A 26,960-nucleotide genomic window follows, 5' to 3' on the forward strand; every position below is an offset into this window, starting at 1 on the left:
CCCAGCTAAAACCACTACAACAAATCATCAGAGATCTAAAGCTTATCCTGGACAATGATACTACTCACAGTCCTTAGGTGACAATTCTGTACTCTTTTTTTTTTACCGATGACCCCATCCCCAACCAAAAACATCTACTCAGCAGCAACAGCAGGCAACACAACAGAGAAATAAACAAGGACCAGACCCTACAACAAATCCAAATGTCAACTCTTGTCCCCATGTCTACTCTGGCAATAGTATTACAGGACCTAAATACATCAGCCACAATATATATGGGACAATCTGCCAGAAATGACCTTCTGGTTTTTACATAGGCCAGGCCCGACACAAAAGAATGAATGGATACAAATATGGCATCGGAAATGGCTTCCCTTCCTTTTCAGAACACAAATTCACCTCCCCCAGACTAAATGACATTCTAATCTCTGAATCTGAAGCGAGCAGTAGCTAAGCAGGAAGCAGCAGTTAGTAACAAATGGTGATGATTTAAAGCCAACATTCGAATACTGATTTATTTCAAGAAGTGTGTTTTCCATGCAACAAATGTCTGAAATATAAAAGCTAGTTTGAGCTTTGGAGACATAATTCTAGAATGAAAATTGGTAGGTAATTAATATTAATTCACTTGATGGGTCTTACGTGATTTAGGATTCAACAGTGCAACCTTATAGCTCAGTTGTAAAGCACACGCTTCGCATGCAAAAAGTTCAAGGTTCAATTGCTGGCAGAGATAGGGCTGGGAAAGACCCCTGTCTGAAACTGTGGAGAGATGCTGCCAGTCAATATTGACACTACTGAGCTAGAGTAACCAATTCTCTTATTTGGTATAAGGCAGCGTCCTATGTTCCTATCAGAGTCAGGTTACATGTTGGTGGACATCTGCTCTAAAATCTAAATGGCCTTCACTCATTTCCTGAATAGGGAGCTGGCTCACATTTTAAGCTTGTCTACATCGATACAGTATCTATATCCAATGTACAGACAATGACCGATTTGCGCCTGTCCAATTGATGTGCGACCATGACTGCGCATCATGGTGACCCAGAAGTGGCTTGGAAAGGGGGTGTAATTGGGGGGGGGGGAGGGATGGGATGGGAGCATAACAGGGCATAGCAGGATGGAGTGGGCTTATGCTCGCTTCACTGATGCATGTGAAGACCTAGAACACAACACCCACCCCCACAAATCTGGGGTTGCCTATATAAAAATTACCAAAACCTTGACCCTTTCAAGAGTGGAAGCATACTGTAAAAAGCCACCTAAGCATTAAGGTTTCTCATGAAGCATATCATATTACATGCAAAATCTAAAATAGAAGACTAACTTTAAAAGCAGATACTTGTGACCTGGCCACTGGAGCATCCTGGCGTTTGAAAAAAACACTTACATGTCATACTGATGTTGCTGCCGTGTGGGAATCCCTTGCAGACGAGTGCAGTGCCTAGAGACAGTCAAGTTGTGTATCCACAGCAGTGACCACAGGAGGAATGACTGCTGGGAGGAGTGCAGCGAAAAGTAACGCCATTTGTGCATCTGCATCTGCATTGTGCACAACCTTCATCCACCCCAGCTGCAACAAAACATCTCTCTCCTATATCGGTTTATACAGGTGTTGTAACCTTCCAACAGTTTGACTTCACCCCCAAAATCACACTCCTCCATTCTGTCCTGAGACATATGGATGCCACCAACATGTGGTTTCTAACTGAAAAGTATATTTGGAACACAAAAGCCTGGTTTGCAGTCACACTAAACCAACCCTAGCTTAGCACAAATGTGCAGGCTCCCAGGGAGGAGATCAGTATCATTTTGCTTTTGAACAAAGCAATGGCTACACTTAGCGTGTCTGAACCCAGGCTTGTGGTTTAGCTCTCTCTAAACTAACTATGAAGTGTGACCAATATTTACCCTGTAAAGCCACAAGTCTAGTTTTGGATGACACGGTAGGCCATGCCTTTACTTTGCTCAAGCACAGCACAGCAGCAGAACTACCAGAGAGGAGCAAAATGTTTGCAATCTCTTCTCCAGGAGCTCTCACACATTTGTGCTAAGCAGTGGTTTGGCTTAGTGTGACGTGCAACCCAGGCCACAGTTACAACTTACAGAAACCCTGGAGGAAGGGAAGCCTGAAACAACAACACTGCATAGAGAACATATTCCACCATCATGATTGGCCAAAAACATGGGGGAAGCAAGCAACAAAACTACTTGCAAGCACATATATTTCACTGAACTTAATAGAACATAATTGTGGATAGGATCTTGCAAACAAACAGAAACACTTTCCTTTTTGAGAAAAAAGCAAAACAGGCTCAATTACCCAACGTTCAAATAATCAAATGGTACAAACTGGTACAATATCATTGACTTATATCACATTACTATGTACAATCAGCTCTTCAAGTGCATATCAGTTAGGAAATATACATATTTCCAGACATTAGTCACTATATCATCTGCATCTAGCTTAAAGAAGATACTAGTTTTTCTGGAATCCTTGATATCACAATACAGTATTTTAGCTTTACATAAACGGAAGGTTAAAAGTCTTTTTTTAAAAAAATACTTTGTTTAACAAGGAAGTTGAGCCAAATGCTACTGTGTTCTCCTTAGTGGAGGGATAACTAAACTGCATGCCACAGTAATGCTGCAGAAAAATTGGCAATTAGACAAGTGCCATGTGTACTATCTCTTAGAAGCAGAAAGCAATTATTTGTCTCCGCCAGACTGTGACGAACAGTAACTTGACATTATTTAAAAGATACTAATGCATGGTAGATTCTTATTATTCAGGGAGGACAGGGTTTTATATAATCTTCAAGTTACAACGATTTATTATTACATGTGTATATGCCTGAAGTGCAGTTATTTCTATATGACACCATTTCAATAAGTCCCTGTTAACTATGTCTATCCGAAGAACTTTCAGAGTTTAGCAAACATCCAATCATTCCTATAACAAAGATGATGCCCAGAGTGGAGACTAATTTTCTATCACATAAAGATTAATTGTGCTTTTATCTGCTGAATATGTACACTTTTTGTAAACTGTATTGAAATTGATAAAAGGATGACTATAAATGATTTAAATAAATAAAATTTTTTTTTAAAAAAAATGAAGGCTGACTTTTAAAGCAAGAAGATATTATGCTGCATTTCTTTTCAAAATCAGACCTGTATGTTGATTTTGAACCATTATTTAATGTTCCCCTTTAAAAAGTTGATAAAAGGAGGATCGTTTTTTAAATGGAAAGACATATAACAGATGCTTTTTTCAGGCATTCAACTACTTCCATGAAAAATGTACTGGCACGTATGCTTCCTGTGTCAATTTTTCGGTTACATTTCAGTTCTCTAGTCCTCTCTTCAAAAACCATAAAGCGCTGACTACAAAGAATGATGTCTGTGTATACACATGCTCTTGTTAGGTCTAATACGTTTTTTTAAAAAACCAGGTTGTCTCTTGGATGCCTTAGGAAACAAGCCTCCCTCTGGAAGTGCTAGAAGACGTGTGATTACAGGTAACATTGTGCACACATAAATGCCTGCTGAAAAACTTGATCTGCTGCCATTCTTCTTATCAAACTGCAACACCTCAGAATAGATACCTTTTTTTAAAAAAAGAAAACCATATCCATATATATATGGATGTCGCCTAGACACCCCAACTTTTACACGGGAAGACACCCGAGGACACCAAAACCTGCATATATATATATATATATATATATCCCACACAAAAAAGAGAATGGAAATTGATTCAGTGCTACTGGTTTTATCTGACAGTGTTTTCACAGCTGGCAACCTACTATATGCCTGCAAAGACATTTAGGGGTTCTATAGATTTCTTTGAATGGCAAATGAGGAGATAAAGCAAATATCATTCCTTTATCTGATCATGTGTAAAATGAATGGTTCAAACACTACAACAGTGATAAGATGATTGCTAAATGATTCTTCTCAATTTCTATCAAAAGGATTGATGGAAGAAATTAAGACTGACATTGATAAGTTGCATTCTCAAGCACTGTGAGGTTTCATGATGAAAGACTACTTTGGGGAGGGGGCGGGAAGTAGAAATACATCTACTGCATGTAGCTCTTTGTTTCACATGGGAGGAACTTTTGGAATTATTATTTTTTCCGTTTTCTTTCCCTTGCCAAATCAATGCCTTTCGGTTCTAAAAGCAAACCTTGCAAGTGTGATCTATTTGTACTTTGTCATTCAATCCCATTTAGTTTGTTGCACGATTCTGCTCTATCTCAATAATTCATTAAAGAACTCACCTAATCTGACTCTGGTTTTTCAGTTCTTTCTAAGGCGAACATTATTTACTCAAATATGTCAAGCTTAATAGAGACATTACAGTATGACACGTGCCAGACTTAATGCATAGACCCCATTAATCATATTCTTTCCTTCCATGCAATGCATCTGGCTATATTTTTTAAGAGGATAGTGTGAAACCTAAAAAAAAGAGTCTAAACCAGGAACTGATACTCCTAAGTATTGGCCATGCTGGCTGGCAGCCAATGAGAGTTCAGGTCCAATAAAATCTGGCAGGGGTGGTGGTAGCACGTTTCCCCATACCTGGTCTAAATAGTAAAGTAACAACAAAGAAGAGTTGTTGTAATACAGTTAACAAGTATCATCATACATATAAATACTACTAACTGGAGAGCCATTTGACACAGTAGCAAAATATGACTATACTTGGGTCTCAGGTTTCATTTAAAAGCTGGTATAGCATAGTGGATGGCTAAAGTTGGGAGGCAGGTACTTAAACCTGTGGTCATGTATGAACTCAGTATCATTTCTAAGATCTGTAAAGCTAATGACCTAATATGCAGTGGGTAGAACTATGATCTACTATGTAAGGATTAGGAAATTTGAATAATTGAAATTATCACCATCATCACCACCACCATCCAAATAGAGTCAGCTGCATCTCAGTTGTATTGGAATCAATGGGACTGCAGTTGCAACTAGCTTGCCTCACTGATTCCAGCAGAACTTAGGTTTCATGCAAAAATTATGGTCTCATGAACTACACTTTCTGAGTAGGTTCAGGAATGTCTTGGGTTGCAAGACATGCACACTATCTACCACTCTGGGCTTTAGGCTTGTTGTTCTTGCTGCTCCTGGAGGTCTGGAAGTGACTGTATAAGGTTTGGAATCTTGTGTTGTGGCCATCAGTTTGTCTGTAGGCTCACAGAGTGTAGTGTCACATAAGGCTGTCAAGTCCTTGCGGCCTCTTTACAGCTTAAGTCCATGCTGTGTTTCTAGTAGCCCAGACTCCACCTACAAAGATGTCCCTTCCAGGTGGTGGTACACCCTTAAAGCATCCAGCAGAATAAAGAGGATTAGGGTGGTAACAGTTGTACCAGGTATAAATGCTACTGTCCAGAAATGATCCTAAAGGTTACCTAGCTAAGGCATAAAGTATAGTGAACTCAGTTCTATGAGTGCAAGTTCCTATGTAGCCAAAACAGTACCATTCATGTGTGAGAACTGGTCTGGCAGAACTCCAAGGTTTTCAGAAACAGAAAAACCTTTAAACACACATCTAAGTTGGGGAGTGGCCACAGGATGTGGCTGACTATTGGGAGTGGGTGAGGAACTCAGAAAACCTGGGTGGTCGGGAATGGAAGAAGGCATATCTGGCTGGCAGGCAAAGGAACATTCCACACTCTTAACATTTTGATGCAGGCCCCATTTAGTAAACTAAGAGTGAATCCATTTATCTATTAAATTACAGTGCTTGTAGCCCACTTTTCATTGAATATTTTCAATCCCAGAGCAGGGCACAAAGGTAATAGAGATAAACGGAGCAAAAACAGTATACCAAAATCATATGAACAGGTCCAGTGAACAAATTAGCAATTCTATCCTAAGGCAAACAAGAAAAACAACAATGAGGACAAAAGCTATCATTTCCAATTTAGCCAAATACCTAACAAATACGAACACAGGGCATTCAAACAACCAGTGGTCTTATAGTAACAGTTCCCAGCCCATTTTTCATCTATGGCAACTCCCTCTCTCTCACACACAGAGGGGCCCACTATATGGCTTTTGAGCAACTTACCACCTTACACCCTCAGCCCCACTCTCCAATCCACCCAGGCTCTCACCCTGAATGGTATGAAGAATTGTCCTTAAGCATCCACAGCAAAGGCCTCCCACTTCTTGGTTCATAGTGACTACAGAACAGAAGGCAATCACAAAAGAAACGGAGGAAGGCAGTGATCCACAGCTGGCATTTTTCTCCCCTTCCCAGTCCTGACAAAACTCATGGTGTCTAAAACTACTATTGGGAGGGACCCGCAGGTGGATTTTCTGGCTTCGCTCACCCTTACCAGATGTCAGGGATGGTTCAGCTGCAGTTCAGCGCAGAAACTCAGGGATGAGCAGTAAGGTTGATTCTTTATTCAGAGAAACAAAACCCAACAGAGAACTCCACAGGCAGAACTAGCCTATTGAGACCATTGACAGAACTGAAGATCTAAGCCTTCCACTTCCTCCTAAGGCTCCTCCCCAGCCGGCTGCCTACCCAACAGTCGCAAACTCATTCAAGGAGGGGCTCTCTGTGCTTCTTGTTCTGCTACATGTAACACCCTTCTCGTTCTTGGGTACAGAGGAGGATGGGGGAAGGAAAAAGTGGAACTGGCAGGTGGCTGGGAATCTGCCACAGCCTCAGTCTCCTCCTCTTCCTCAGCTGCCTCAGTCTCACTTAAAACTTGATTGCTCAGCCTCCAACCTAGCTGCACCCCCTTCTTCCTCTGATCTTCCTCCTGCATCCCACTATTATTTTCTTGGCTCAGAACCTTCCCTTTGGGGGGGGGGGCTGTAGCTAGACTGAAAACCCAAGGCTTACTGGACATGCGCAGAATGCATGTGATATTGATTTGTTGTTTTAATGGTAGTAGGACAGAAAACTGTGGAGAAATGAAATGGAGAGGCTGAAAACAAGGAGAGGCATATTCCATTCTCCAAAATTTGTTGTAGTTCTGTCATTCAAAAATTGTAAGCAAATGAGCTACAACTGGCATTTTAGACAGCTTTGATTCCTCTGGTTTTTCATTGATTTTGTACCTGTCTAGTTCTATGACTTGTAACTTAATCAAACTTCTAGGTTGGGTACTTATTAGGTTATGCTGAATAGACAGATACTTATTAGAGAAAAATATTGACACTGTCGTAAGTGTGGTCTCATAAGAAATAAGCCTTCACTTGTATTTGTGAAGGTAGGATTATATCATTAAAACTTAAATGTCTTTATTACTTAATAAACACCTGGGTGGGCAGATAAGAACTGAAGAAAGACTGTTACATTAATTTAATATACAATCATTGCCCATTTAATGTTTCTGTTTAAATGAGAAAGCTATAGAGAACTGAATGAGTGTAATGCTGAATTAATCAGCATTAGAACTAGTGAACGAAAATGCTTTATACAGATTTTGTTGCCATAACCAAAGTACTTTAAATGCTGAAACTTCATTCTAACTCTACTGTTTATAGCCATTATCTTTACTAAGCATTCTATCAAATAATACATACAAACTCTCTTATCAAGACAATTCCAGTCTCTCATTGAAATTTATTTTTTCATCACTTGTCTCCCTTTCTTTATAAGAAGCCCAAAGATGGGGATTGAAAAATAGCCTCACCACTATACAATACCAACAACCCTCAATTTCAAGAACATTTCAAGATCCATTGAATTCAGCTCAACATTTTCACTAAATAAGGATACCTACAATAACAAAGGTATACGAAAAGAGAGACCTTACTTTTCTGATCAGATTGCTTTTAAATTAAACTGCAGAACCTTTTGCAGAGTTGTTCTTGGAAAGCGAAAAATGATGTTATAAGAAAGTGCTTGGCTATAAGCTAGATGATTATCAAGAACTTTAATGGACTGGAGTGCCTGGACTCAAGACTGTAAAATAAAATCTTCACCTTAGTGTAAAATTCTAGCACAAAGAACTGTATTTTTCTGTGCACCCGAAGAGTGAAGACTCAAAACACATGGAATTGGTGTAAATTCCGTAACTTTAGATGCCTAAAGATGCAGCAAGACATAACAAGTAGCAGTAGGCGTGGGATTTGCATAGAGAGCTTAGGGCACGATCTTGGGTGGGATTCACCTAATGAGTGCACAGTGTCTGCACAAAGACTTCCACAAGGCTTTCTCACCTCTCTTCTTCCTGCAGCCCCCATTGGGTTGGGAGGGGGGGAGGTCAGAGGAACCTTCAAATTATCACATGGGGTAGTAGGGGGGTCATTCCTTCTGGCAAGCTGAAATGCTTGCACTGATGGAACATCTGTCTTAGTGAGACACTAAATTCTTCCAAATATTTCTTATTTTGTAAACCACTTAGTAAACCGTCTTAAGTATTAAATTATATATATATAAATATATTAAGTTCAGCGGGGCTTATTCTCATGTGATTGTGTTACTGTGTACAGGATTGCAGTCTTGCAGTGTTCCTCCTACTTTAGCTCTGGCTGTTGTTATCCCTGACTCCCCCTACCAATAGCTAACTTTCTCCCTGTCTCACCAGCCTCAATGGGAAACAGCTGCCACCACCCCTGGATTATGCTATAAAAATTTTTTTAAGACAGGTAGGTACACAGAGGATGGGGAAGAAGCAGTCAAAGAGGTTCCCTGATATCCTTGCTTCTGCAACTCAGCAAAAGAAAAATGCAACTGAGATAAGCATCTTAATATATATACCAGATTTTATAAGATTTCTGACTATACATATATACTGTGTGCATGAATGGACCCAATAGCCAAGCTGAACGCTGAATATGATGAGAGACAGAGAGATGGTACAGCACACAGATGGGAAGTTAAGAGTTAAGAATTATGTTCTGCAATTTCTAGATGAATAACTTCAGCTGTGTTGCATGATGGCTTTTCTGTAAGTCAAGGTTTCCCCAGCCGTAAAAGTATCTTGTGAAAGTGCAGTGCCTGAGATAATATCTTATATGTTTATTGATATGTATTACATTGTCTTCTCAGGGTCTTTTAAAAGAAGACTCATCTAGGAAACTATTAACTTATTTAAATCAATTGGCTTGCTAAGAGCACTTTCGAACAGAATATAAAGCAACTGGAACATGCATGACAAGAACTAGGAGTACTTCACTGTGATAAAATACCATTGTGCCATATAATACCATACCTGTAGTCCACTGTATATTATTTAACTTGCATATTATCTAACTTTATAGACCAGATACCCACTTGAGGATCTTACACTGACAATTGTTAACAACTGAATCGCTCTCATTAAAATTATTAGCTTATTAATTTATTTACGAATCTGTAAGTCCCACTTTCATAAAAATACAGCTGGGTAGAGTACAAGGATAAAATCAACAAAAGATCCATTAAAACACCAATAATAAACACCAATAAATACACATTGGGTAAAAGAAAAAAAACAAGCATGTTGTAAACAAATATGTTCTCAAAAGACGTTTGGAGGGAGGGAGGGTTTCTGAAGAACCTCTACTGGTAGGGGCAGGACCTGCTGCACTAAATGCTCTGTCTTTAGTGAAGGTGAATCAAAACTCATGAGTGTTGCTGAGATCAGAGGATCTCAGCAACTGAAGAGGAACATAAGGAACCAAGATAGTCCTTAAGGTACTTTGAGCCCAAGTTGTGATTTATGGATTAGCACATGGGCCTTGAACCTGGTCTCTGTACTTGCTCCTTCAGAGGGAATGCCACCTTCTGAACAGACAACTGACCAACTTCCTGGACATCAGAACTACCCACCCCAAAGGTGTCTTTCTCCCCAGAATTCAAACTCCATTTGTTGACCGTCATCCAGTTCACCACTGCATCCAGGCACCAGTCCAGGGATTGCACAGTGTATCCTGAGCTTAGTGCCATTAGCATAGTTTTCCCCTACCCACACACTATACACACACATTCCACTTTGTTAAAATGTTTGTTTCCACAGTGAAAAATTAGGTGGCAGTGGGGAGGAGAGAGAGAGAATGGCTCGTTAAAATGTGAGTACGTAACCATTTATCATAATAATCTTTAAATTATAGTTTCGAAGCACCTTCTGTGATTGGGAGGAAGTTTGAAACAAAGCACACAAAGTCATATCAGCTGGAGCCCGGCACTGAGAGAGAGATTGCTGTGAGTTGGCAGCACAGATGTTTTCATATGGAGTATAAGCAGGAGAAAACGAGCACAAGACACAGATCCTCAACACAAACATTTTGGTTTACATTTATGCCAACACTCAGCCTCCCAAAATGTGAAGTGTGGTACATGAATGTATTTGCACGGCCATCTCTTGATAAGAAGGAAACAATGAAGAGCTGAGAAAAAGAGACTTACAGAGGAATCCTAAGTGTGGGAGAAACAGGGGAAATGTGCCTGTTAATTTTCCTCAACCCCTCAGCAGCTTTTGATATTATTGACCATTGTATCCTTCTGGATAACATGTCTGAGTTGGCAGTGGTTCCAGTCCTACTTGGATGGCCATTTTCAGAGGGTGATGCTTGGGAAGTGCTTTTCAGCTCCATGGAGCCTTTAATGTGGAGTTCCTCAGGGCTCAATTTTATCCCCTATGCTATTTAATATTGGCAGTGGAATGGTCTCCCTCAAGAGGTTGTGGACTCTCCTTCATTGGAGGTTTTTAAGCAGAGGTTGGATGACCATCTGTCATGGATGCTTTAGTTGAGATTCCTGCATTGCAGGGGGTTGGACTACATTACCTTTGGGATCCCTTCCAACTCTACAATTTTATGATTTTATGATACTATGAAACCACTGAGTGGGGTTATCTGCAGGTCTGGAGTACACTGTCAGAAATTAAGCTGGTGACACACAATTCTACTTCTTCTTTAAATCTACAGGTGAGGCAGTGGAAGTGCTGGACCATTGTCTTGCCTCAGTAGCAGACTGGATGAGAGCCAACAGACTGAAGCTCAATCCAGATAAGAAGAGGCACTGTTAGTGGGTGATTTCCTAGAACAGATGGCTGGGAGGTTACCTGCTCTTGATGGGGTCATACTCCATCTAAAGGAGCAGGTATACAACTTGGTAGTATGTGTTGTTAGCCGCCCTGAGCCCGGCTTCGGCTGGGGAGGGCGGGATATAAATAAAATTTATTATTATTATTATTATTGGTAGTACTTCTGGATCCTTTGCTGATGCTTGAGTCTCAAGTGGCTTCAGTGGTATGGAGTGCCTTCCATTAGCTTCAGATGGTGGCCCAGCTATGCCCCTATTGGGGCAGGAATAACCTAACTTCTATCTATGCTCTGGTAACCTCTAGGTTAGATAACTGCAACACTTTGATAACATGTAGGGCTGCCTCTGAAGATGGTTTGGAAACTTCAGCTGGTGCAGAATTCAGCAGGTTGCTCATCAGGGCGAGACAGTTGAACATATTATACCAATCCTGGCCTGACTGCACTGGCAACCAAATTTTTTCCAGGCCCAATTCAAGGTGCTGGTTTTGACCTATAAAACCTTGTACAGCTCAAGACCACAACACCTCATGGACCATTTCTCCCCATATGAACCAACCTGTACCCTGCATTGATCACCTGAGGCCTTCTTCATGTGTCTCCTCTGTGAGAGGTCCAGAGGGTGGCAACAAGGGAATGGGCCTTTTTTGCAGTGGCTCACCATTTGTGGAATGCTCTCCCCAGGGAGGCTTGCCTGGCATCTTCATTACCTATCTTTAGACACCAGCCAAAAACCAAGCCTTTGGCTGATTAACCTTATATGACCCTTTAAATGTGTTTAATGGTTTAATAGTTAATGGTTTTGGGTTTTTTTGCTTTCGTTTTATTATGTGTTTTGTGTTCTCATCTTTTATTTTTATGTTGTGAACTGCCCTGTGATCTTCAGATGAAGGGTAGTATACAAATGTAATAAATAATAATGTTAATTTATTCTGTGATGTCAATCATGCTAAATAGTTCTGTAAATAGTATTAGAAATATATAAGCAGCATAGTATATGCAATCATTTTATGTTCTTACATTTGACAATACTATTCAACATCCTAATTTATATTCCCATGAACCTTTCCTCTACTGATGATTCATCTTGGAGTGCACATAACCAGGGTGGGGAACTGGATCTGGCTGGAAGACCAGATCTTTATCTCCGCTATCCTCTGTCGCCCAATTTGATAGGCGACAAGAACACCCACCTGCCACTCGCCTGATCGGTGCTGGGAACTTGCCTTCAAAACAGCTGATCCTTGGTCACAGAGAGGTCCTTTGAAGCCCTTCAGAATGCAACTTGCATTCAGAGCATTGGAAGAAGAGCTTTGAATACAAGCTGTTTTCTCCAGTCCCCTCATCAGCGCTAGGCAGTTCCTGATCCCAGATGACTGTCAGTGTTTTGGCTGTGTAGCACTCTTTTCAAGCCCCGACCACCAACTGACCCTCAGTGCTTGCAGAGAGCCCTGGGCTGCGCTTTGAAGCCCTGACATTCAGCTGCTTGATGGTGCCTGCACTTTCCCCTTTTGGCCCAGCTGTGACTTTACCTGTCCCCCAGCACACATTATATACAATGTCAGGTGTAGGGTAGGTAGCTGTGGTCTGGCCAAAATAAACTAATAGGACAAATGAGAAGGCCTGCAGAGACTAATTAGCCACATGAGCTGGAGGTTCCCATCGCTGGCATGTATCATCCAACTTGGTAAACTGGTATGTTCAAAATGTACTGCTACAATGATGCACAAATAACATAGCACTAAAAATCAGGATGAAGGATAGCACTGTAGCCAGGAAGTATGGCTATTTAGAAGACTGTTCATAACATTTCCACAGATGGTAAAGCTACCTGCATTAAGGTAATAAATTTCTCACTGAAAAGAAATATGATTTGAATGAAGAAAAGTAGATGATTATGGTTTAAAGGCATTTCTGATGAGACCCAACCACAGTTTACACTTAGGCAAACAAGGAAAGGCATGGTGGAACTAGCATGTAGAGGTAGAATATTTGTGCTCATGGCATATTTCCGATCCCCAATATAGGATTACATTAATTTCTGTACTGAGCCATTGAAGGAGAAGTATCTTGTTCCTATTCACACAGATATCTGGTAGGCCACTGCAAGTACAGGCTGCTAGCTGGCTAAGATCTTTGGCCTGATCCCCCAGTGCTGCCTGCTAAAATATATAGAGAAGAAACTCATCCAGTTTTACCTTTAGTCTAGTGTGATTCAATGGGATTAATTGTACATAACTCTGTTCAATTGCACAGACTACATAATGTACTAAGAGAATCTAAGCCACGTATTACAACATTTTAAATTTTTTGTTGATGTTACCTATTAAGTGGCTTTGACAAGTTGAGTCAGCAATGGCGTTCTCTTCATCTTCTTGGAAGTTTTCTGTTACCACTTTGATCTGTGTTGTAAAGGGGGGGAACAGTAATTGTAACTGCTTACATATCTCTCTTTTAACAGAACAAAAACAGTGTATTTCAAAACAAATCTGTTTAACTTTTAGTATCTTTGCTATCACCCTTTACTATCCACCTTAATGCAACTCCCATGTAGTACAGCTTGCACAGCGTCCTATTATGAATGACGTTTAAATTGTTTCTAGATGCTTTGCTAAGAACAATACGATGCAACTGGCAAGAAAAATTAAGTCTTTGTGCGAAGCTACGAACATGAGTTTGACCAAACTGTGGGAGGCAGTGGAAGACAGGAATGCCTGGCGTGCTCTGGTCCACGGGGTCACGAAGTCAGACGCGACTAAACGACTAAACAACAACGTGATACAATTTCTCAAAAAGATAAAATAATATTTATTTTTTTAATATTAATGAAATACATTAAGTTCTCATGATCCTGTATTTTTCTTCCTCCTCAAATGTTGTATCTTATTAATTTATGTTAAAGAACTGAGGAAATAAAATTAATGTGTCACATGGTATCTTCATTCAGTGCTGCAGTCACATAATTCTGGCATCTTTTCCACATCTATATAAATAAAATGAACTGCCACCTCCGCTGTCACTACCACCTGGGCTGAAACAGATTTTGAATTGAAAAGCTGTTGAAAGAAAAAAGGTTAAGTACTCTCCACTCCATTTCTTCACTCAGCTACCAACACTACCTTTCATCTATAACTGGTTTGCTGCCTTAGATACTATTTTGTCAACCAGTGGTTTAAAGATGCATGGGCAACTTAAATACTTTGACACCCAAGGTAAAAATATGTGAAGAAAGAATGAGCACTGCAATCCATTGTGCCCTTCCCATTGTACCATATTAGCTTCAACAATGTGGCTCAGTTCTAAGTCAAGCAAGAAGGCTTTCATTATGACAGTCTGATATTCTACTCTCACACACCTGGCTTCCCAAGGTGCTTTTCCACCTTGGTTGTGGTATGCATATTAAAACTAAAACCACATTGGCTTTAGTTTGGGGGAGCATAGTATCTTTCCTGTTTTTCACAAAATACTCAATGGTTAGGTTCAAAATGGGACTATTTATGTAAGCAAATGAGCAAGATTTCCAGCAAAGTCCTTGTTTCGCACACCCTGCGCAAACAATCTGTTCCAACGATGCTAATGGAACATGTTTTGCTTAAAAATGTATATAAAAATCGCCAGGAAACCACAGTCTGAGATAAGTGTTTAAGTGATGGCATAATAGAACCCTAAGCCTTTAATTAACATGCTGAAAAAGAAAAGACTTAATTCTATGGCGCATGAAAGATACACTTTTGAAAACCCACTTTAGAGGAGCATTAAATGTAAAAGGCACATTTGATTTTTCCATTCAGATGAAATTTAAGGCATGCATTCTTTATCAACTTTTGCAAGTGTTAGTTACTGGTTTGACCCTCATCTCTAAATGTACCTTGTATTGTTACAGTGTAAAAAGAAAAAGAAATCATCTCTGCTCAGGGCTTTTGAAAAGGTTTGTGCTGTTTTTCTCAAAAAGGCATGTCCCCCCCCCTCCTTTTTTAGGGAAAAAAGAATGCACAATGGGAAATGCTACCACATGCTAGTGTTTTCAATCACAGCTATCTCTTTTTACTGAATTCTCTGCAACGTGATTCAAAGTGAGAAGCCAGTAAAGGGAGAAAAGGACATGAAGACCAGGAAATAATATATGCATTTTAAATGAGATTGAGTAGTACCAAGTTTAGAGGACAAACTGAAATTCCCCACAATTCTGTCATTATTAAAAGAAAACACACAACAGATTCCAAAACACAGATTATAGGCACTCATTTTTCTTTCAACCCAAATGGCTTCAACATGGTAATGCAAGCTATTTCATTTACAGAATAAAATCAAGTATTGAAAAACCCACAAAGATGTAGCATATAATATAATCCAATCTTCAAAAACAATGTCCTAATAACACTTTGATTTTTAGCTTAACAAAGTGCAGTCTGGAGAAGGAAAAGGTAATGCCTTTGCAGCGTGACTAATTTGTCCTTAGAAGTTAAAGAGAAAAAAATTAACATTTCTTCATTATTTATGTAGATTCAGAACAATCTTTGTACTTGCCCGATAAAATGAAGTGTGTTTCTTGAAGATATACTTAAAGTCCTAAATGGCTATTATTGTTACATTTGCAAAGACTTCACAAAATGAGACAAAAACTTCTGCAAATTACTGTGCCATTAGACAATAATAAGGAAGTTAAAAAAGAAATTGTAAAAGCAGCATGCTTAAAAAAAAATACTTCTGTACAGTGAAGATATACCCTAAGCTGTCAGCACCATATTAAATGGGGCATAGTTAAATTGAGTGGCTGTGATAAGGGGCTCTGCTTTGCTATCAAAGTTCTAGATCAGTTGGATTGAATTTCCTGCATATTGCACATTTCCAGACTTTCATTCTCTCTCATTCCTTTCAGTGACATTACAAGGGCAGACTTAGATATGCTTATAATTTGTGGTTTTATAATGCAGGGGACATCTACATTTTCAAAGAAAAGATGATACTATAGAAGCTACTTGCTACAGAAAGGGGGAGAGGGGAAAGGGGGGAGAGGGGGAGGGGAGATAGAAAAAGTTTTCCAAAGCATATGGATTCAGAATGCAGGTTCTGAGATGTTTTTAACAAATGACCTTGCATATCTTCTAGTTAAAGCTTGCTTTACATGGAAGCACAAATGCTTGCAGACATTTGCCTGACGTTGAGAGCAAGCCACTGATACTTTTAACCTTAAGCACCCTAAACATCAATACTGAGCTAATAGATTTTTCAATTCCCATCATGAAGGGCTTTGAAAATGTGTTTTACCTTTAGCATATATCCCTGAGAAATATGTAATTCACAATTCAAGCTTCCTCGTAGAACGCAGCAGCATGCACGGGATGTTAATCACTCACCTTTTCCTTTTTTCAGAGCAATAACAGAAGAAGCTTAAAAGAAACAACTGTCCAGTGGTGTTCTCAGGGCTAACCCAGATGTGACATCCAACACAAAGTTTTCCCACCCCACACAAACTGCCAGTGCTGGGGACCTGATTCAGATTGGGGTCCTGGTGTGTGGGGCAGTGTGGTGGTAGAAGAAAGGCTACAGATCAATGGCAGAGCACTTGTTTTGCAAGTGGCAGGTCTTAGTTCCAACCCTGGCATCTCCAGGTCCTGGAGGCCACTACTATAAAGTACCTTACTTCTAGATATGGAAGGCCTTATATCACAGTGAAGGATATGAAGCAAGGCTTAGTTTTCAGGGAACAACCAGCAGGGTAGCTGATATATCCAGAAGGAATGTCTGGGGACATGTGGGTCTCAAGCCATGGAACAACTGAAAAGGTGAAAACTAGGACCTTGAAGTGGGCTTGAAAGTACAGGTAACCAAGTGCAAATTGCCATAAAAAAGGCTGAATATGTTTCCATCAAATGACAGCTATGGGCATTAGTATAATCGGATTCCCTAATCAGGCCATCAGATGCTGACATTAATCCATCGTTCCCCAGCAATGACAAGCATATTTCTACCCTGTGTTGGAGCAGTAACAGTATGGGGGAAAAAAAAAAATTAAGGACAGCAGGGTCTTGTTACGTACCACTGCATCATTTGGTATTTCCATATCAGCCTTTGTTTTGCTGGTTTTCTTCTGGTTTCCTTGAGTGCCGACAGAGTTGTTGGGAAGAGAAGATCCCTGGGAGCCGCCCTTCGACACGCTCCTGTAGGAAACATTATGTGATCCACTTTCTGTCGGCTGGGCTGCTTTCTTATCAACTCTGTAGGTGGAAAGTGATTCCTCTGATAAATTACATTGCCCTTCTTCAATCACTCTACTTTCACCATTCCTTTAATGTTTAACGTAACTTCCCTGCATCTTTCTCCCCGTAGACCTGTGAGTGATAAATGTTTCTAACTAGCCTTGATCAAATCTGTCACTTGCAATTTCAGGTACTATATCAATTTAGTCTTTCAACATATAATGATTTATTTTAAATTTTCTATGACTGGGAGGCAAATTGGAAAACACACTGAACCATTATTGCCGAATGTCTTTGTGGCCTAAGGTGGCCATAAATGTACTTAATTCTGGTTGGTTGCTGTATGTATTTACTAACAATTAACAATAGCAAATTTTAGAAGACCTTAAAAACAAAACAAAACCAGGCAATGCATTTCCTCCCATATTGCTATGCCTACAGGGTTTTTTCCTAGGAAAAAAAATAACCTTCTATGGCTTAATATTTGTATTAGCTTTTATAAGTCTTTCTTTTCTTTAATTTCAGAGCCCACTGACCTGGTTAACAAAGAGCAGATACAAATGATCGGAGCAGCCATGTGGTATAGGTTTTACTGGGCTATGCTATTCTAGGAGGCAGGTGGTAGTAGAGGGGTTTCAATTCTGAATGCATGGCCATATGCTTTTAAAAAGCTCTCTTGCTATAAAAATAGTATGCCACGGAAAAGTCTAGGCTCCTTGACATCCTACTCTCTGACATCCTAATATTGCCTGATTTTTCACAAAAGGAATGATCATTTTACAGGTATGGTGTATCCAGTTATCCAGAATCTTGAAATGATTTATTCATTTTATGTTCTATATCCTAATTTTCTACCTCACGGGCGTCAGCACAAGTAGCTGCAATGGAAAACAGACAGACAGAATAACTAAAAAGCAAATAATAATAAACAAAGTGGACTAAATAACAGAAGAAACCACGAGAAAAGAGACAAATTAAACAAACCATTTGTCTGCTGAAATCCTGTGGAGCTGGGTGGTAGTACTGAGGTGGTATAAAAATGCTGCTAAAGTGGGAGTTGAGCTAATCTCACTAAGGAAGGAACTTCATATCCCAAGTGCTACCAGAAAGAAAGCTCTCCCTTGTGTCATCACCAGTCAAATCCCTGGGATTGACGAGACATGGAGAAGGCTGTGCAGATGCTAGGCCATAAAGGGTGTTACAGGGCTCCTCATCTACAGCTGGAATCTAGAGACAAAAGAGAGTCAATTTGTGGAAAGTTTGTGGGGTTGTGTTTTTTTGGGATGAGCAGCTTGCATGCTCATTGCAAGGTGCTTCCAGCTACTGGGCGCTTCTTGCAAGTTACTTTTTAATGTCAGCAGGATTTTATATAGCAGCTTGTGATGTGCCATAGTAAAAGGGATGAAAAGGGATGCTGTTTGGAAAGAGAAAACAGCCACATTGTACATATTGCGAGGGCATGCTTGATCGTGGCATAGTAAAGTGTGTTCTTTGTGCTTTCCTACTAAAGAAACTAAGATGGAAGTTTGAATGAAATGAAATCTACATGCCTTCACAATGTCTATATCTCAATCTACATTTCCAAAAACCTTACCTGTGTAAAAGCTCTTTCATAAAGCTGTCTTTTCCTGAGTGTGTGGTGGCAGAGCTGTTCTTTTGTTCGCACCCAGTTTGGCTGAGGTTATTGTGTGTGGCTTTTGTCATTTTTTTCCCTTTTGGAACACTGTCTAAAATACCACAATTCAGAGTTTTCTTATTTATCTCGTTTTCTGCTTCACAGTGCTGTTCAGTCTTCTTCTTGTCTTTTCTTTTTTCCGATTTTGTTTGCTTGCTTCCAAAAGCTAAACCCTTCGGCTCTTTCTTTTCTATTTTTACTTTAGAAATATCAGCTTTTCTACCACTCAAGGCTGGGAGCTTACTCTTTCGAAAACCAAACCAGCTAGCAATAGAAGGCCCCCCACTCTTTTGTTTAGTCTCAGTGGTAGGGCATTTGCTCTGCCCTTGTTCCTTCTGCATATTTTCCTGGATGCACAACATGACTTTTTCTTCTATTGTGGGCTGCAAAACAGATGAAGCTGAAACCTTCTCCAAGGCTTCAGATGCCTTTATGCAGGCTTCTTGCAATACTACCTTGCCTGCTTCGTGTTTATGAGGAGATTGTGTGCTGTCCAGATTTTTCTGAAGTGGCAAAATTTGTTCTGATGAAATACTAGTTGATGACTCCAATGCCATTTCTGCTTGTGTAACACTTTTTTTGCTTACTGGTTGATGCTTTGAAATTTCGCTGGCCTTTTCATCATGGAAAGATTTACTTTGGACATCTCTCTGAGATGGTGATTTGTTGTCCTCAGTTTTTGAAATGCTGCAGAATAAATCCCCCTTTGGAGACATATGGAATGGTAGTTTGCTTGGGCTACCAACTTGACTGCTGGAACTACTCATGCTTGCAGAAGAACCCTGTCTAGAATAAGAAGTTTCTGGAACTTTTGTCGTGTTTGAAACCGTATCTGACATCACTGCTGAACCAGGAACAGCTCTGATTTGTAATCCTTCCACAGCAGAGTTCTGCCTCGTTAAAGAATTCCCTCTTTCAGATGTGTTTGTTATGATCTGGGTCCGAACTTTTCCTAACCCTTCTGTGGAAGGTATAGGTGACTTTTCCCCTGTGTGAATACTGAAACTTTGACTTCGGGCCTTTGCTCCATTCATACCAAGAGCAGGCTTCAAGTATGCCTTACTACTAGAAGAAATGGATCTCTTAACTAACCTGTTTTCCAACCCATCTCCTCGTTCTATTAAGCAGCAAGTCTCAGGTGAAACAGAGGAAGCTGGATTCATACCAAGATCCCCAGCAAAACTTTCTTTTATTCCATTCTCAGCACTCCTTAATTCAGTGTCAGCTACGTCTATGGAGGTTTGAGCTAAAGATTCACCATGCCTCTGTTTGGATGAATTCACACAGCTTTTGGAAGCTGCATTCATACTGTCTTTTTCCTGCTTCCCTGGTATAGTGGAACTCTTTCTGAGGAGCTGAGGAGATTTTATGAGTAGTTTAAGTCCTACAGGCAGATGTGGTTTCAGACTCTTTTCTGGTATGTTTCCAGCATCACTTCCCTGAGACAACAGTGATAATGGGGAGTGATTAATCTGAGGCAGAAAAGGTTTCCCAATCATTGCTGGCTGACAATCTGGTGATGTGGAGAACCTGTTTGGAAATTTATTTTTCTGAGGTACTTCAGTGTCCTTAGGCAGTAGTCCATTTTGCATTAGATCTGTATCTTGTGATGTGCAGTCTGGGGACACATCCTTGGAATTACATTGTATATTATTGCAGGATACTGATTGGTTTGAGGTTTTAGGAGGAACTTTCTTTGTAAACACTTTGGGAATGACTTGGCACATTGTAGAGGGCTGCTCTGATATGCATTTGCTTTGTGTAAACATCTCTCCTTTCTCATTGAAGTGATTTAATTTGACTTTAGGTGTTGAAGGGAGCTTGTTAGTTGGCATTCTATGCACATTATGAAAAATGGACATTGAGGCCGTTTTCAGTGGTGACATGACTGGACTTTTTACTGTCTCACTGGGAATGCTTGCACCTGGCTTATTGGGTACAGGTGGTGAATATTCATAGTTTGGTCTTATCAATAGTGACGTTGACCTGCCTGGAGGAGGTGGTGGTGATGGAGATCTGGCTTCTACAGCAGGAAAATCACAATGGATATCTCTAGTTGGTGGTTCTTCACAGTCAATTGACTCTATAAAATGTTGAGGCATTGAAGTTGATTCTGGGACCTGATTCTTGGGCCAATCTGTTCTGTCAAGCATTTTAGAATTTTGCAGAGGGTGCGCCCTTGAAATAAGCAAATCTACTTTTGAATCAGCATTCTTAGTGGGACTCTGCACTTTTTTGAACCTTGAACATTTTACAGATTTCTCTAGTGTCATAGGACAGTGTGAAGAGGTGCTAGTGGAATATTCATTCACTGTGATATTTGTTTTTTGTGGCGAGAACTTATCTCTACTCGGAATTTTTGTCAATTTTTGGTTTTGGTTACTACCTGCCTGCATACAAGATGGAGACCTAGGCTTGGAAGAAATACTGCAAACTGGCTTCATTAGCTTTTGCTGTGGGATGTTGTGAAACATGGGTCTTTTGGGGAGTAAAGGAGACTGACTGTTGCATGTAGTAGGGTCAACTGCATGCTCATTCTCTAAGTTATTTGGGAGAGTCTTTCTCTCAATTTCATTATCAGGTGCTTGCAAAATGCTGTAGTTCTTAGCTTCCATTGCTTTTTGGAAATTAACTATTCCCTGAGGTAAACATTCAGTGTATTCTGCATTGGGCCCAGTACATGAGTGGTTGATTGAAATTTCATTTCTAGTTACAGTGACAACTCCAGATTGATGTGAACTGAATTCAATAGGTTTGCCATCTTCAGCATCAAATATAACAGTAATGCATTCTTCTGAAGAAGTCTTCTTTATAACTTTTTGTTGCTTAATGAAATTATATGCCTTTGGCCTAATGCCCGATTGAGTGAGTACCTGACTTGCTTCTTTTTCTGAAGATACATGCTGGCAATTTTCCTTCTTTACACGCACATCAGAATTCTCTGTGTGCTTGTCAACAAAAGGAGTTAATGACAAATCTGATGGGCTTTTTTCATCACTGCTTTCTACATGTAATTCGTCCAGGATTTCATTGTCATCAGTATCTGAAAGGTGTAAATTAAGGTCTCTCCAGCTTAGGCTAGCAAGACTTTTATCTATTTGCAATACAGGCAGCTTCACATTTGTGCAAGATTTTCCTTTTGACTGAAATTCATTGACAAAACTAGTCAGTTTTTCAGGTCTCTCTTTTGAATTAAAATAAGAACCTCTTTCTGGCAAGTGCTTTCTATCAGGCTCCCAACCAAATAGGCTGTCAGAAACGCTGTGAGTTAATTTATTACAGTAGTGCCTACAGTCTTTGCTTGGTACTTCATACAGCAATGCTAAAGATGAAGACTCATCATCCGCATCCTCATGTGAATCTGAATCATACACAAAGTTTTTCTGGTGCTCAATGCAAATGGCCCCCATTTCCTCTGGTGTGCAATGTACCTCTTCTTTATGACTGCTGCACTTAATGCCAGGGGAGTATATTCCTTCATTAGAGTCCATGCAATCTTTGTATCCCCATTTGGATATAACAGAAGAAGGCGGTTCAAGTAATATTTTGCGTTTCTGTAACTTCTTTAGCCCTTCCAAAATGTGGTTTTCCTTGATACGAGTTGGAGGTAGATCATCAGCAGGACTGGAAAGGTTGCTGGGGAGCGAAGAACCAATGCTTATTCTTTTATCCCAGTTCACTGACGACTGATTTTAAAAGAAGTAAGAGAGAGTTATTACCACAGAAATTAACAAACATTACTAAGAAAAAAGGACAATGTTGAGCTAGTGACTTCTCTCTCATTGCTATGGTTGTACATTGTACAACCATGTAAAAATGGCCACACGGTGGAGCTTGAGAAGGCCTATGGTTTTTATAGTATTTTTTTTCTACAGACAGTTCTGTTACAATGCTATAATAAAAAGAGGACCTGGCATACAAGGGATCAAGGTCTGCAACCCTCCAGATGTTGTGGGACTACATCTTCCATCAGCTAAAACCACTGGCTATGCTGGTTGGGGCTGAAGGGAGTTGGTAGTCCAACAACATCTGGAGAGCACTGTGTTGACTTCCCTTGTTGCTCTCGTCAATTTTGTGTTCGAATTATGTGGCATCACATACAAATATCTTAAAATATTATAAGCTACTAAACTCATCCTGTGCTCCTCCATCTGGCCCATTTCCATGAGGCCTAGGAATGTAGACTCTAGCTAAAAGATTGCTTCTGTTGCTGGAGGTGCCTACAGTGTATTTCATATTTCAGTAAATATTAATAAGAACAGGTGTGGGGAGTGTTAACAAGAGGGGTAGTACCTCTGGTGGGGGACACGCTGTGCTCCTAATGGGCTAGTACCTCCACCTTTGGTCCCCACCCTGTACTCAGCTCTCACCTGTAGCTCCTAGAAGCTGTCTGCATGCAACAGTGGCCACACCCCGGGAAATTGCTTAGATTGGCCAGCTAAACCAGGTGAGGGTAGCAAATGGGTCTCAAACCCTCAGTGAGTTAGGGACTTCCCCTGCATGTAAAGGCAGGCTCTGGTAGATTGAGCGGACAAGACCAATAGTGGGTCCAAGGGTCAAGAAGGCAGTTTCTGCACATATTGTAGAGGCAAGTGAGGGGGCTCAGGTAACTTGGAAAGATAGCCCATCAAGGAGAAGGAAAACTCTGATCCTAAACCTCTGCTGTTTGTGGGATATATTTGGGCAAAGAAAAGGCAAAGGGGTAAACCCTACACAAGTCTGGAGTGGAGTCCCTAAGATGGTTGGATGGCGCCTTGTACGCCTCCTTCTGGCAACTCCTGCAGCTAAGCTGGTGTGAAACGTATTGCTCTGCTTCCCTCTGGACCACATCAGCAAGGCTGAGAGGAGGGTCTTGTTGTCTGGGCAGCCCAAGACCTCCCTACACACTGCTCAGGCTTGTGCCCCGAGGAGGTCAATTTGGTGCTGCTGATGCAGTGGTTCAACTTTATCCCCAGAGGTGCACTCCATTGCCTCTTGAGACAGACTGATGCCAACAACAAAATAACAACAAAATAGCATAAAGGCTTGCTGGATCGGATCAAAGATCTATCTTGCCTAGCATCCTGTCACACAGATGCCTATTTGCAACTGTGAATGTAAATATATATTTATGAAGTGTGTTTTTGATAGTTTATTTGCTGATGTTGTGAGCTGCTTTGAACTGTTATTTGGAAAAGTGTCACATAAATAAACTTGATGATGACAATGACAATGACAATAAATGAACCTATTTCATTACCCTTTTACTGCATGCCTTCCCATCATTCCAAGTGTAGGAGGAGCCACTGGAATATTCACTGCAGGCACTTGACAGAGAGAGCTCACTGCTGCTGCAGCTGCTTCGAGGATAAACTCGGTGAGGCCCTGTCATATTTAACTGGCTCTGGCACTTCAAGGCAGGTACTCCAGATCTGATATTCTGCTGACATTCCTAAAACAAGAAAAAGAGAGAGATTGCTTTGTTTTATGGGTTAAAAAATTCCATACCACATTCATATAAGAAAACAAAACAGAAGCCCACATTTGCTGTTCATGCTGATATAAATAATTATTGAATGAATATTAAAACCACAGTGCTCATATTTCTTACCTATTATGAGATTAAAATATCTAGAAACTTGCCAGTTGTTGTTGTTGTTATTATTATTATTATTATTATTATTATTATTATTATTATTAAAATACATGCACATCCTAGTATTCAAGCTGGCCTTTCAATGACAGTCTGTTTGAAGTATGCTGTGTTTATTAGCAATGTGCTCCAGAAAGATACTGGAAACAAAGTTAAGCCAGTACAAGAACATCTTGACAAGTGCATTATATCCCCACAACATAACAGATGAGGCCCTACAAAGTGGACAAGGTAAATTAATTTAGTGTCCCAACCAGAATGTCCACGGAGAATGGAATCTCTCCATTACAGTCTAATTTTGGTTTCCTATCTAGTTCAAAGCTTTGTCTAAGAAAGTCTCTGATGCAGGACAATCCATCTTTGTGTCACCGTCCGACAGCTGAAGCCTCCTGCTTATGCTATTTATTGACACTTTATGGCTGCCTTTAGTACTTGTGTAGTTATCGGCCCTCTCCAAATGCAATCTCAGCTGCTGTGACTAAATACCAGCTTCAAGGAAGAGAATAATGAAGAAAGAGTGGCACTTTAGTAAAAACATTAAACCTTTGCTGGAGTTTGTGGAAGCATTTAATTTCTTTCCAGGCAAATCTTCTGCTTCCTAATATGGCAAAATATTATTGAAAGTTCAGAATCTTCATGAATATGCAGCTATGAAATTCTTTCAACTTATGCAGAGGCACTGCATAAGTTATCAATAACAACAAGACTACATTTCCTTGACATTTTGCAACAAATTTCATTAATCTCAAAACCATTTTTTCTCAACAACAAGAACTGAAAGCTGTGGAGGTGGATGCTTATACTTCTCTATCCCATTATGAGTAGACACAAACAACCTAAATCCAGAGTCCCAAATGGATCTTCTGCACAATTAGGATTCCCTTCTTCATTCAAATGTTTTTCTTTCCCTTTCCTTAGAGGTGCCATTCTGAGTTGATGGGGTGAATGCTCACAATCCTGAAAAATCACTCAGGTTTGTCATGGACTAAAATACTCAAGGTGCCTTGTGTGTAAATATGAATCTCAATCTTCATAGACAACTGTGGGAAAATGTTGGACATGAAGTCCTCAGGAGTGTAGGTTTTGCATGAAACTGGCTTCACCGTTCCATGCCTATTGAGCAATGCAGGAAATATGCATGGGTGATGATAGTGACACTTGACCTAAAGGCTACAATGCTCAGCCTCTGTCTTATCAAGGGTTTAAAATCAGTTTATTGATGCTCATTTAGCTCACCACTGTAGCCAGACAATGGTCTAGAGCCTGCACAACCACTCCTGATTCAGATGTTACGGAGAAATAAAGCTGTGTGTTATCAGCATGCTCCAGATTCTCTGATGACATTCTCAACGGCTTCATATAGATGATAAAAAGCACTGAGGGAAAAATAGTGCCCTGCAGCATCCCATAACATATATGCCAAGGGGCTGAGGAGCATTTTCCCAATGCTACTCTCTGGAGCCAAACCTGCAGGAAGGATCAGAACCACCACAAACTGTGCCTGACTGTCATCCCACAGAACTGGTCTAAGAAAACACTATGGTCAATGGTATCAAAAGCTTTTCCCCTGTCCTGATCACTGTGGCTAAGGCAAATTCAGTCTCAAAACCAGGTCTAAATTTGACTGTAATGGATCTAGATAATCAGTGCCATTCAAGATTGTCTGCAGTTGCTCTGCCACAGCCTCTTCAATCACATTCTGAAGAAATGGCATATTAGCAATCAACCAGTCAATAACCATCACAGACTACGAGATCCGAGATGGGCTTTCTAAGGGCGGCATCTGAATGCTCCAACACACTTTCAGAATCATTCTGAGATCACAACTGACCACATCTTGGCAAATCACAAAAATACTGGTTGAGTTAAGAATGGATAAGTAATGAGCCCAGTTCCCACAAGCAGTATTTCTGGATTGTAGTATTTCAGACTTTAAATCAGAGATGTTATCACATGGCTGAATGCTTTTCCATAAAAAAATATTTTCTAAATATGAAAAACTAGATATCAGGGAGGAGGTTAGGCTCGAACCTTTCCCCCTGACTTTCTGTTTGAAGGCATAGATCTGCTTCAGTGGAACATTCAACCTGCAGGGATAGTGAGCAGAACATGAAGACAGAAGTCATGTAGAGTCCAGTCCAATCTGCCAAGGTCTCCAATGTCATGCAAACTATCAACGAGAGAATATTTCTTCACTCAATTATGGGAGGAGCAGGGGTGAAATCCTATTCTCATTTGTGTGAGAAAAAGACCCATAGAACACAGAAAGATTTGCTTGTGGATAAAAATGGAAAGCATTATGGTAACAGATAACTCTTATTTTTAAATTGAGGTCTCGATGTACATGCATGAAATGCATCTATGCATGCAGCATGCATTGTTTAGAGAAGATGAATACTGGATCCCAACTTCTCTTTATGACCTCCCCCAGATTCTTCTA

At 40.2% G+C, this 26,960-nt stretch overlaps 1 protein-coding gene across 10 annotated transcripts in view; it reads right to left on the reverse strand.

Moving 5' to 3' along the window:
* Nucleotides 1-26,960, reverse strand: part of NCKAP5 (NCK associated protein 5) — a 647,162-nt gene that overhangs the window by 66,199 nt on the left and 554,003 nt on the right. For all 10 annotated transcript variants that reach the window (XM_081870239.1, XM_081870235.1, XM_081870238.1 and 7 more), the window contains 4 exons: nucleotides 24,128-24,319; nucleotides 18,808-22,574; nucleotides 17,054-17,231; nucleotides 13,337-13,415 (listed from right to left, as the gene is read on the reverse strand). In XM_081870239.1, the coding sequence (XP_081726365.1) occupies nucleotides 13,337-13,415; nucleotides 17,054-17,231; nucleotides 18,808-22,574; nucleotides 24,128-24,319 (4,216 nt within the window). The remainder of the gene's footprint in view (nucleotides 1-13,336; nucleotides 13,416-17,053; nucleotides 17,232-18,807; nucleotides 22,575-24,127; nucleotides 24,320-26,960) is intronic.

The sequence above is a fragment of the Podarcis erhardii genome (assembly GCF_964252035.2).
Source record: "Podarcis erhardii genome assembly, chromosome: 1".
Lineage (NCBI taxonomy): Eukaryota > Metazoa > Chordata > Lepidosauria > Squamata > Lacertidae > Podarcis > Podarcis erhardii.